This window comes from Haliotis asinina, chromosome 2 (assembly GCF_037392515.1).
Source record: "Haliotis asinina isolate JCU_RB_2024 chromosome 2, JCU_Hal_asi_v2, whole genome shotgun sequence".
NCBI lineage: Eukaryota > Metazoa > Mollusca > Gastropoda > Lepetellida > Haliotidae > Haliotis > Haliotis asinina.
In genome coordinates this window covers 76,408,698-76,421,081 of record NC_090281.1, presented here as the reverse complement: position 1 = coordinate 76,421,081, position 12,384 = coordinate 76,408,698, and the positions used below count along the sequence as shown (strand labels likewise).

The following is a 12,384-nucleotide window of genomic DNA, read 5'->3' as shown; positions in this document are numbered from 1 at the left end:
AAGAGTCATGGACGAGTCTATATACTGAAGGGATACGTATGGGGTATGGTGACGTTTATCATCTGCTTTATCAAACTGTCAACCTTATTTTATCATTGAAACACTTAAGTGTAGTTTCACTGACAGAATTCATTGACCTTTCACCGACGCTATCGCTTTCATCGGCGGCATCAATAAGATGCAACAAATCACCACCCCTCAGCCTTGAAAATCATCTTGTCCCAGAGGAATCCCCAATACGGAAGCGCGACAACATGGAGGAAAGAGGCTGTGGTTGACTTTGTGGAGATTTGTTGTTGTTTCTGCTATATCAGGTGAGACAGGATACTGTAGTGATCGTAATTTATTAAATAAACACACCATTAAGAGACTGACATCTCCCCTGAATGAGTTACATTGGTGTTTAGGACAGAAATGATCCACATTGTATGTGAAACGTATGTCCATAGGTTTTCCCACACAGGACAAATCAGTGGAAACCAGGCTGAAGGTAATATGATTTGCCTAGAAACCTTGAAATAGCTTTAGGTTAAGGTTATGTGTCTTGCAAAGTGAAATTTAACGGGGTGGATGAGTACTGGTGCATGTCTTTCTAAAGGAAACCCTGGATTGGTATTAAGAGGTCTATTCTCCCCAGAACCGAAAAGATCCATAAAATGTTTGGATAAACACACTGGACACAATTTTATGTTATGCCATATTTAAAGGGTATTATGTTGCACAAGTAACATAATACTTTTCTTCTTTCATCAAATACATTTTGATCTAAATATGCCCAGATGGCACAGATTTACAATCTGTTCATGCACACACCTGCACATCTGTCTGTTCTACCTGCAAGTGGTAAACACACTTTGTATTCAGGTGTCTCAAATCATGAGACGAATCATCAGAGTTGGTCTGTTGATATCATGTAAATGTGCAAAATATTGTTTTGTTCATGATCTGTTAGATTTTGTGTTTATGAGCAATTCATAAGCTTCAAATGAAATCACACAGACTATAGATACCACTCCCAAATTTTAGTGTCTGACATAAATTTGTAATGTTTATCCATAAAAGAATTGAAGACAGAGCCTAAAGTTTGTCAACTTGACTTTTCAGTGAAGAAAGTCTCACGAATTTTAAAACTGATAAAAGATGTGGGGGGATGTTTGGGTCTTCCTGGTCCTGCAGGAACATTATAATGTATGCCAATTTTGTATCAGGATTATAATTATGCTAACCTACTATTCTTTTTACCCACCCATTGTGAATTTAATCAGCACTGTTGCCATTTACAGTTTCCCTCTTGGTCCTGAGTGTGTGGGTTTAGTGTTATTCCACACTCAGCAGTATTCCAGCTATTTGGTGGGGGTCTGTAAATAGCTGGATCAGACAATCTAGTGATCAGCAGCATGTGCACCAGCACAACTGGGAATCGATGACGCATCAATCAAATCAGCAAGACTGACCACCCAATCCCATTAGTTGCTTCTTACAAGCATGGGTTTCTGAAGATCAAATCTTACCTGGATGTTTTACATATGTTCACGGATGACATTGGTTCTGAGATGTTGATTTATCTTACAATGAACTATAGTGATGAACTCTAATCAGCTCAAGTGACGGACTGGAGAATTAGGTTGGTTGGTCGTTGCTTAACACCACTCTTTGCAATATGACAACTATGTGGCAAAGGTCTGTAAATAATCGAGTCTGGAGGGGAAAATCCAGTGATCAACAGCATTCCGTTACTTGCCTCTTAATAGAGTCTCATGACATGCATGGGGTGCTGAAGATCAGTTCTAACCAAGATCTTTACAGGAGCTAACACAATATTACTATTATTATTATTGGTTTGGATGCATCTTTATGATGAGAACTGGTTTCAAGGAATAGTTTCTTGTTGCAGTAGCAATCATGGTAATCATTGGGGTCAGACTTGGTAGACTAAATGCCAGTGTTCATGACTATGTTAAGATGGTGTTCTTAATGTCGGCCATGGGTCGACCTGTTCCAGACTTAATTTTTTAAAGCAGCCATATCAAGTTTTACTTCTTAACTTCTGCTGTCATGTGGTAATGCTTTTACAATTTTTTTTTCTCAATATATTCAGTTATTGAAGATGGTATTGCATTATTTCAGTTGTTGTACAGAACATTTTTAAATGCCTTTGAGCAACTGAGATGAATTCACTATAGTTAAACTGTTTTAGATGTAATCACTAGTCTTAAATGTATATCTGTGATATTTACTAGTGTTTTTACTGTTCGTTGTCAACAGGGTTTTATTTTCTTATATTCATTCTACAATGTCAGTATTACTTGTTCTTCTTGTCACGATATGGCTGCAAGATTGCCGATGTGACGATAAATGTTAACTCACTCACTAACTCAACTGAGATGAATATTCAATCATTAGCATAATAATAGTACACAGTTGTAATAATAATTTTCCAAATGTTTGTGTTTGTTTGAACTTTTTAATTTTTTTTTTCCTTCCTTTTTTTTGTTGTTGTTGTGCAAAGTCAACAAACAGTGAATAGTCCACTACTTGCAAACAATTCCTGAAGTTTTTATAATGATCTTCCAGATTTACAGAGATATGAATTAACCTAACAGGTGACATCTTCAACTAAAATAAATACTAAAATTCGAGAAATGATGGTACACTATCGTTTATCCTTGAGTTGTATTTATTTTAATTATATGAAATTTCAACATCTTTTTTGATATATGGAATGTTAGGATGACTGTTTTCAAATCTTGATTTGAAAATGTTGTATTTTGTGATAATTATGATGCAATTGAGCACATCATTTCTTTTCTCAGGTTATCCAAATAATACATTTGTCTTATAGTGAAGGAGTGTGCCTTTTTAATGTTGAATCTGAGTAATAACATTTTCTCCAAATCTCTCTGACAATATCAGATGTGTGTGTTTGAACTTGTATGAGAGAGACCAAGTTTATGAAGACATAAGAACCCCAGATTTCAGATACCAGGTTTGTTTTAAAAGTCTTCACAGGTGTATATAGGTAACCTGTATGTTAATGCAGTAGCCATACCATTCTCATAGAAATGTGTTTGGTCATGTCCTACTGGTTCACAGCTAATTTCTGATCGCTGATGTAAAGTAGCTCTGTGTCAGGACTAAGTATTTGTCCCTCGAGACTTTCAGGCATAGAATTGGTCTTCAGTAAACTATGCTTGTAAGATGCAGGTTACTTGATTAGTTGGTCAGAGTCACTGACTTGGTCAAGAGTCATCACATCCAAATTGTGTAGATCAATGTTCATACAGTTGATAACCAGACTATATAGTTTACAGACTGCCGCCATTAGTGGTGTTCCGATTAACTGAAATAGTGGAAGATTGGTCGCAATGACCAAATGACCAATCAATCGATCTCATTTTATAATAATCAAACACAAACAATTTGGGAACTTCTGTCTTAGTGTTTGAAACACTTGATGATGGCACATATCTTCGAACTTGTCAAGGCCTGAAAACGTCTTATGAAACTCACTTCACTAACTGAAAAGTCATGACTAAATATTTCTTGAAGACTCCAGGAAGTTTATGTTCATAATATATTAGTCATTACTTAAAGTAGCAAGTTGCATCATGTTATGCATATCTGCAAAAACAACCTGGATATAAAAATCTGAAAAATGATGGTAACCAATGTTTTTCACTGATTGTTCATTGACAATGAAGCAAGCATTAGTTATAAGATTTCAACCAATTCCCAACACTAGCCACCATATGGCTGGAATATTACTGAGTGCTGTGTTAAACAACAAGCAAACCTACCAAACTTTGTGTATTTAGTGTCTTAACTCTGTTGGTTACTTTGAACCATTCCTTGAACCTATCACAGACATATTTTCTTGAATCCAGTGCACACCCATGAAAATGTACTCCCTTCTAGGGGATTCAGTATTTTGTGAAAATAGTTTCGAGTATAATGACCCAATGAAATATATTGCAATTGCAAATTCAGATATCAGCAAACACATGCGAACATGGTCAGACATTGCAGTTCAGGTCATGTAACATGATGCCTGTGTTTGATCAGTAAATACACATCTATAAGAACTGGTGTATACTTGAATAAATTCAGCAATCTATTTCTGATTAGTTGTGAAGTGGACAGTTAATTTCACTTTGTCCAGCTGACAGATGGGGGTACAAATTACACACATTTTGATGAGAAGTCAGTTGGAATGCATTCAAGGTAATATGGCGTGAGTGTCTATAAATTTCAATGTCTGTGAAGCAAATGCTTGAGGTAAAGCAGAGTAACTCTTCGTCTGTATAGTGGACTTCAAATTTTTCTAATTAATTGAAATGGCAGATCAAATGTGTATTCGTAATATGTGTAAATGTACCGTATGTCAGAAAGATCAATTTGTTGTCAACAAATCACTTCCAGCATTAGGTGTAATGCACCCTGTGAAAAGCCTATATGACCATCACCTGAAAGGAATAGTGAGGTAACCAAGTGGTTAAAGGATTATCTGGTCATGCCGAAGACCCTGGTTCGATTCCAAGAATGGGTGCAATGTGTGAAGCAGATTTCTGATGTCCCAAGCCATGATATTCCTGGAATTTTGCTAAAAATGGCATAGAATTAAACTTACTCTCTTACTCCCCTGACAGCTGTGCACAGGCAAAAGGGTACATTCACTATGTTTCCCTTGAGGTTGTCAACCTATTTTGGAGTTTTTATACTTTTCTTAAGTACATTTTTGTGCAAGCAAGAATACATTGGGTAATGGTGAATTATTGTGCATATTTTCACAAATCTGCCTCTTATTTGGAGCTGTTCCTGTATGTTTCCTGTAAGACGATAATTGGAGAACTGTAGCTCACGCAGTCCACCATCAGGCTGTTCCAGATCTGAGTATTTGCAGGCTTCCAGATATGGTTGGAATAATTTCAAACTGCCACATTAAATGACTTTCGCTCTTGTTTGTCAGATCCACAGTCACTGAAATTGAGGGTGGTGCGGCCAGATTCATTCATCATGTCTTTGATACCCAAAATCATCACTGTGACACAACAGAGACAAAGTGTAGAGCTTCACAAGCGATCTTTTCACATGGACAGAGGGAAAATCGTCTGCAGTGGTTGCGGAGGACACTTTCCAAATCTGATTCTGTTTGAAAACCACACTCATGGAGAAGACCAGAGAGCCAACAATATGCCATCACGCAAAAGTGGTCCAAAGTCAGACCATAAAACTTTCAACACGATGAGTGACGATGAGATGATGGAAGCATTTCATAAGATGCCAGAGCTGGAGGGATGTTGGTATACACAAGGACAGTACCATTGTAATATGTGTGGGAAAGGTTTTCCCAACCCTTATATCCTCTTCAGTCATAAGATAGTCCATCCAGAAGGCATGACCCCAGTGAGCAAGGGACCTGGTGGAGTTGGAACCCAGACCACAAATAACTCTGGTAGAATTCAGGTCAAAGGTAACAACACTAAGCATAATGTCATCATCCCAGATGTGTTTAAAGAAAGAAGCAGTAGCTGTTCCGATGACTCTGATGATGTGATGGGTGATGTGACGAAAACAGTGCTCAAGGTACCACAGGACATTGAGGGTAAAGCTCATGGCTCCACGCCCATCATATTTATTGACAGTGATGATGATGGGGATAAGGTTCAGGGTCTGATGCAGGAGTCAACAATGCCTGTGAAGAAACTGATGGAGATGAATACTGGGAGCAGTTTGGCAAAAAGTACAAAAACTTACTCCCGCAAAATGAACAGGGCGGTTGAAGAGAGGTCATTGTCTGTGAAATCACAGTCGCTGCTTCCAGAACACATCATCAGATTGGATCCAGTTAAGAAAATGGTGCCTGTTATAGAAGGAGACAGAAGAAGACAGACAAAAATGACCAACCCAGGATGTGAGAAGGGCTTATTGTTCACGGATCTGGACAATGACAAAAGGATGAAAGCTTTCCACTCACTGCCTGGGTTAAAGGACTGTGTAGCGGAGAGTCCAAGTAGATTCAGATGTGACAAATGTAGTAGAACATACGACAACCCCTACCTTCTGTTCACTCACAGATTGACCCACAAGGAGGTTCTGGAGAATCAGGTCATCGATTCCACTGCAGGAGATACTGCAAGTGCAAATTTTAAGTTAGTGTTCTATAGCCTGCCAGGGTTGAACGAATGTAAAATGGTCAATGGCAAGTATCATTGTGATGTCTGCCCAGCAATATGTGACAATCCATATCTGCTTTTCACGCACAAAATGTCCCATGATACAGAGGTGAAAGTAAAGCAGAACAATAACATGAATGAGAAACTCAAAAGTCCTGCATTTGGACATGTATTTGGACAGAATTTCCTGCATAATTGTAACATACTGAATGGAAAGTATTATTGTGGTGAATGTCCTAAAACTTTTTCCAGCCCTTACCTTTTGTTGAATCACAAACTTTATCATGAGAAGTCTTCGCACACTGTGACTAAGACCTGTGATGCACAGGTAGACACAACAGATGAAGAAGAAGAATACAGTTTGTGCTTTGAGTGCAACTTATGTCAGGTCAAGTTTGGCACCATGGACGGGCTTGCAGATCACATTGAAGCTCATGCAGCTTATACACAAGCTGGTACAAGTTGCACCTTCTCAGACAGTGCTCTTGATGATATCAGTAATGCTTCGACATCTGCCTGTAGCACTGAAATAGCTGATGACACCATTACTGCGAAAGGTAAGCAGGAACCAATCACAGACTATGAAGGTGAGGCAAACACCATGGAACCTCATCGTGAATCAACTGGATTTGACCCAAGTGTTAGAATTAAACAAGAACCAGAACCTTCCGATCTTCCTCAGCATTCCACAGAAAACAGGGTGCAGACTAATATGGGTGTGCCGTTGGAGGACAAGCTGTTTCTCAAGAGAACTATTTTTAGCCCAGTTGTTAGACTTAAAAGAATTAAGATGGAACCAAATGAAGTTCATGTTGTAAAATAAGAAAATTGAGATCTATTGTTATTGGTATAGATCTATTGTTATTGGTATTTCCATGTGTTTAAGAAATGGAATATCTAACAAGATTGAACTTGGCCCAAATTGGCCCTGTCATACTACTGTAATGGTAAGTACATCACATTGGTTATTCTGTTAGATTTTCATCCCAAACCATATTTCAATAACCCACTTAACATAAATATTGTGTCCAAAGTACCAACACAGGAACAATCTGCTGTGAATATTTTCATCCTTTATTAAGTAGACGGTGCTTGTTGTCAAACCTAAATTTCACTGTTTGTCATCCTATCATCAACAGTATTTATCTTACCTCACACATAAATGTCATTTTCTAATTGGATAAGTGCTCTTCTATTTTGAGGTAGTACTTCTTTATCTCAAATAACATTGAAACATGACAAAAGGGAGATAACTCCAATTTTGTTTTTCTTGTGTTGTCTACAATGTCTTGCAACGAAAAGATTTGTCTCATCTTCCAATGAATAAATTTTGACACAATGTTCAAATGTAGTCCCTGTGGACGTTAAGAAGGGGAATTACACCATGGCGATTTTAATATGACAATACCCGCTGGGAAAAACTGCAAGATGCAAGATTCGAATCATTGGATTCACAGAGGTTGGCTGAAGTGTACGATACAATACCTATGCTTAAAACAGTTCAGAATTAATGTTGAGATGTTAGGTAAGATAAATACGTTTTTCACTTTTTCCTCGGAGTCCATGGGTTGAAGTACCCTCAACGCTTGTGTTTATGTTCCCTGAGCCCAAAGGGGAACATAAACAAACATTGAGGGTATCGTGACCAGTGAACAACTTATAATGTACACAATTGCATCATGTGAATATAGTAAAGTTGTTATTCAAATGATGTATCTATTATGGTGTTTCTGTAACAAGGATATATACAAAATACAAATAGCAGAATATGTAATCGGAAATTATTGAGGAAGTCTTGTTCCTAATACTGATAATAAAAAGAATTTTGTGGTAGGTGTTACATTATGTATTGAGGCACTCAGTATGGGAGGGAGTACCATGTTCTCGATTTCTTAGAACACTGCTTAAAATGATGGTTATTCCATTTAGATGCTCACAACACGGACACATATTGTAGCTAATGTTGCACTAGAGGTCATGTGATTCCTGTATTTAGTTACTGACCAGAGATCAGTAATGACCAACATCCAACCACCAGAAAAGGCTCCTTTGATGTTTTATGACCATCAGTGTTGTTAAAATTTTGAATCTGTGTGTGTATGAAAGTAACACAATCACTGGACACTGGTGCACCATTTGGCCTGCAAGTCTCAGGGGGCGCTTCTTGGCTGGTTCCAGGTTCCCTTTGAGAGTGCCTACATGCAGCTCAGCTGACTGCCAGTTCCAGATTTTCAGTGAACGTTTATTCATTTTAATCAAGAACCAGTTCTAGTTCCAAATTGCATGACTGCCAGATAGGACTCTACTGGAACAGAGCATATGCACAACCATGCTTGGCTGACACAGCTGTTGACAGTTGCAATGGCAAATTTGGGAATGGTTATAGCGAAATTGTCATTTGTGCAAGGCGTTTTCAGTTTGTTAGTGTCAACTGACAACCATGAGCCTGTTCAAAAAGGTCTCACAAAGTGCCATTACCACTTTGTGAACCCTGTTGTTATGGCATGGAGTGCTGCCAGTATCTTGATGTGCTGCATGAAATGAGTGAGCCATTTGGTGGAAGACTGGGTGGGTGGTAGGGGAAGTGGGGGTGGGTGTCATAGCAGATAAAAACATTTGGGTCCATGTTACAGGTTGCTGGGCAAAATAGGCATAGTTTGAGACCTTGCCCATAAATGACTTTCCCTTCATTTTGTCATAACAGTGTCACACAGTTAAACATTTTGGCACATTTAAGTTCAGTTAACAATTACTTAGATTGTGGGTTAATATCTACTCTCCTTTTAAGTCTCTTGACATGCCTGTCCAAGTAAGAAGTTGTGGTTCCAGTAAATATTTTTATTATTTAACCATTCAGGTGAAACTATTGCAGTGAAATCTTCAAAATCCTTGGGCACAGTATGTAACCTTAATCATCTGTCATTGGTCAGATGACATATAGTTTCCTTCTTGCCCAATACCTCTGACGATCTCAGAATTGATTTCATTTACCTATTTTTGTAAGATTTACATAATTGGGTGGTGAGGTTCGCTGACTTGGTTGACACTCATTATCATCTCCCAATTGTGGAGATGGATGCTTATGCTGTTGATCACTGGATTGTCAGGTATAGACTTGATTATTTACAGACTGCCACCATATCTCGCTTATTGCTGAGTGCTGCATTATTTAAGGCAATCAGTCCTCTTTCCTGAATGTGATTTTGACATCAGGGCCTCTTAAAAATAACCCAAGTTCAAATGGTTTGTGTACAATGTCCCACATGGTGTCTGTATCCAGTGCCAATTCTGTCCCTGTTAGTAACCTGTATATAACTCTTGTTTGTCAGATTCACAGTCCATGACATAGAAGGTGGTGCAGCAGGAATCACTCTCCATGTCTCTTGAAGAGAATATCATCACTGTGACTCCTAAGAGGCAATGTATGGAATTGCACAAAAAATCATTTTACATGGAGGGGTTAAAAATTGTCTGCAATGTTTGTGGGGAGAATTTTACTAATCTGGTTCTGTTTGGAAACCATACTCACAAGGGTGGCCAGAAAGGGAACAATATGGCCTCACAAAGATGTGTGCCAAAACCAGACCACAAGACCTTCAACACAATGAGTGAAGAAGAGATGGTGGAGGCTTTCCATAAGATGCCAGAATTGGAGGGATGCTGGATAGAAAATGGACGCTATGTTTGCAGTATGTGTGGGAAGAGTTATCCAAACCCTTACATCCTTTTCTGTCACAGAATTACTCATCCTGCAGACATGAAACCATTCTCAGCAGATTGGAAGACAGGCTATCAGCAAACTCAAGGAGTTGCAACTCAAACTACAGTTGAACATCTGTTCACAGACGGCAAGAGAAACCACAAGAGAAATCTGATCAAAGATCAGGGGGAAAAAATGAAAAAGTTCCGGAATATCAGGTGTGAAAGTGCTAATATATATGTTAATGATGATGATGATGATGATGATGATGATGATGATGATGACGAGGACGACAGTGTTCAATATGTGAAGAAGGTGGTGAAGCCCATGAAGTGGCCCATGAAAATAATGAAAGCCAAGACCCAGGACACTGTTTTGTACAAAACGTTAATATCTGTGGATAGCAAGTCAACAACTGTGAAGTCCAAGCCACTTTCTGAACAAATTGTGAAGGAAACCGGGAGGAAAAGCAAGCCATCTATTGGAGGTGACAGGAAGGATCTTGGTGTTTCTTCTGACAGTGAGCGTGAAGAAGATTACTCCAAGCTCTGTGACAGTGATGAAGACAGAGACAGTATTGGGAACCAACGTGGAAGGCCCAATCAGAAACTGGAAAAGAATCAGTTTAAGAAAAAGGAAACCCATGTATACAGATCATTAATATCTGTCAAAGGACAGTCGTTTGAGAAGCCCGTGAAACCTCCACCTTATGAATACTGTGTCAACATGTTTGGACATAATTTCTTAGACAAATGTAAACTAATGAAGGGAAGATATTATTGTGATGAGTGCCCCAGTCTTTATTCCAGTCCATACCTTCTGTTAAATCACAAACTTTATCATGCTAAGCGTAAATGTTTGAATAAGAGACATGCAGCACAAGAAGGCACAACAGGCAAGGATGAGGACACACAGATTGGCCCAACAAACAAGGAAGAAAAGGCACAAGTGTTCACAACAGACACAGAAGAAGAGGCTCAAGTAGAAGATGGTATGTGCTTTGAGTGCAACATGTGTCAGGTCAAGGTCTATAGCTCAGATGGACTTGCAGATCACATTGAAGCCCATGCCGATTCTGTACACGGTAGTTCAAGTTGTTCCTTCTCAGACAGTGCATGTGCTGTTGTCACCAAGTGTTCAACATCTACATGCAGCACAGTAATGACTGATGATGCCGTTGTTGTGAAAATTAAGAAGGAACCAATTTCAGGCTATGGGGATGATGGAAACACCAAAGAGGCTCAACCTGAAACAGCTGGACTTGATTCAAGTGTCAAAATGAAACAGGAAACAGAGCTTTCTAGTCTTCCTCAACATTCCACAGAAGGACGGATAAAGACTGATGAAATGGATGTGCATTTGGAGGATAAGCTGTTTCTCAAGAGACTAATTTTTAGCCCAGTTGTTAGGCTTGAAAGAATTGAGATAGAGCCAAATGAAGTTTACATTGTGAAGTAACAAATAGTGGGTTGTTAATCCAGTGTGTTCAGTAAATGAAATATACAAGCCAGGAGACATATGAGACACTATCAAATAGATCTGAGCCTAAAGTACTTTAACATGACTGTATGATATTGAAGAATGATCTGTATCATTCACATTAACATAATACTGACATGCACATGGCGCCAGTATCTATCATAGGGCTACCCAATGAAGCACATGAAAGAGTGATTGACAGCATCACGGGTACAACTTGTACGCCTAATGACTCTTAATGCTATATATATTACTCTTCAATGAGCTTCATCAGATGTCCAATGATTAACAAAAACTTAGTTATGGCTCTGTACTCTAACCGATCCTTTTCTGCTGTTTCAGTAGGTGTACATGTGATTAGGTGTCCCATGGCATGTGCATTTCAGCATTACATTAATGTGATCACAAAACGGACAAGTTCAGGCTGATATTAAATCATAGGATAAGAAAAGAATGTTATGAATACTCAGCAACAAGTATGGAGTGTCTACAAAACATACAATGTGAAAGTATATTTCTCATTTTCAAATCCAGATTTGAATTTCCCACTGTGTCAGTCAGGTGGCCAAAGGAGGTGTGTTCCCATAGAAACAAGCCTATGAGTGGGGAAGTGTTTCATTCAGGGTTTCATATTTCACTCAGGCTGGGAAAATGTCCCCCTTTCCCCCCTCCCCTGACTTCATGTGCAAGGTTAGGGCTGTCCACCTAACTGATGCTGAAGATCTTTGTTGAAGATTGTATATTCAGAAAATAAGTAATTTTGATGTTTCATACATCCTGATAAAGGTAATCTGTCATCAAAATATGTAGTGAAAGGGTTGTTGGGCAATCACTCTAAGCCACATGTTCATTCTAGTACTAAATTCCAAGGTTAACCTTTCATATCGCCAGGCACCCATAGCCGTTACAGCCGTAGGAAGATAACATCTACACTGCTGAAGAGTAGCAAATGGGTGACTAATTGGAAACCCATTGGTTTTATGGAGGTTTGGACCCCAGTCTTTAACTGTCGTACAACTATTTATATCAAGC

The 12,384-nt window shown here is 38.7% G+C and overlaps 2 protein-coding genes across 2 annotated transcripts; both read left to right on the top strand.

Moving 5' to 3' along the window:
• The first annotated feature begins 234 nt into the window (after positions 1–234).
• Positions 235–8,004, top strand: LOC137274340 (uncharacterized). Its single transcript, XM_067807488.1, has 2 exons — positions 235–314; positions 4,967–8,004. Exon 2 carries the CDS (start codon positions 5,014–5,016, stop codon positions 6,994–6,996), a length of 1,983 nt encoding a protein of 660 aa, XP_067663589.1. The 5' UTR covers positions 235–314; positions 4,967–5,013; the 3' UTR covers positions 6,997–8,004.
• Positions 8,005–9,549: 1,545 nt separating this feature from the next.
• LOC137274341 (uncharacterized) lies at positions 9,550–11,331 on the top strand. The gene has a single exon (XM_067807489.1). It carries the CDS (start codon positions 9,550–9,552, stop codon positions 11,329–11,331), a length of 1,782 nt encoding a protein of 593 aa, XP_067663590.1.
• The last annotated feature ends 1,053 nt before the right edge of the window (positions 11,332–12,384 follow it).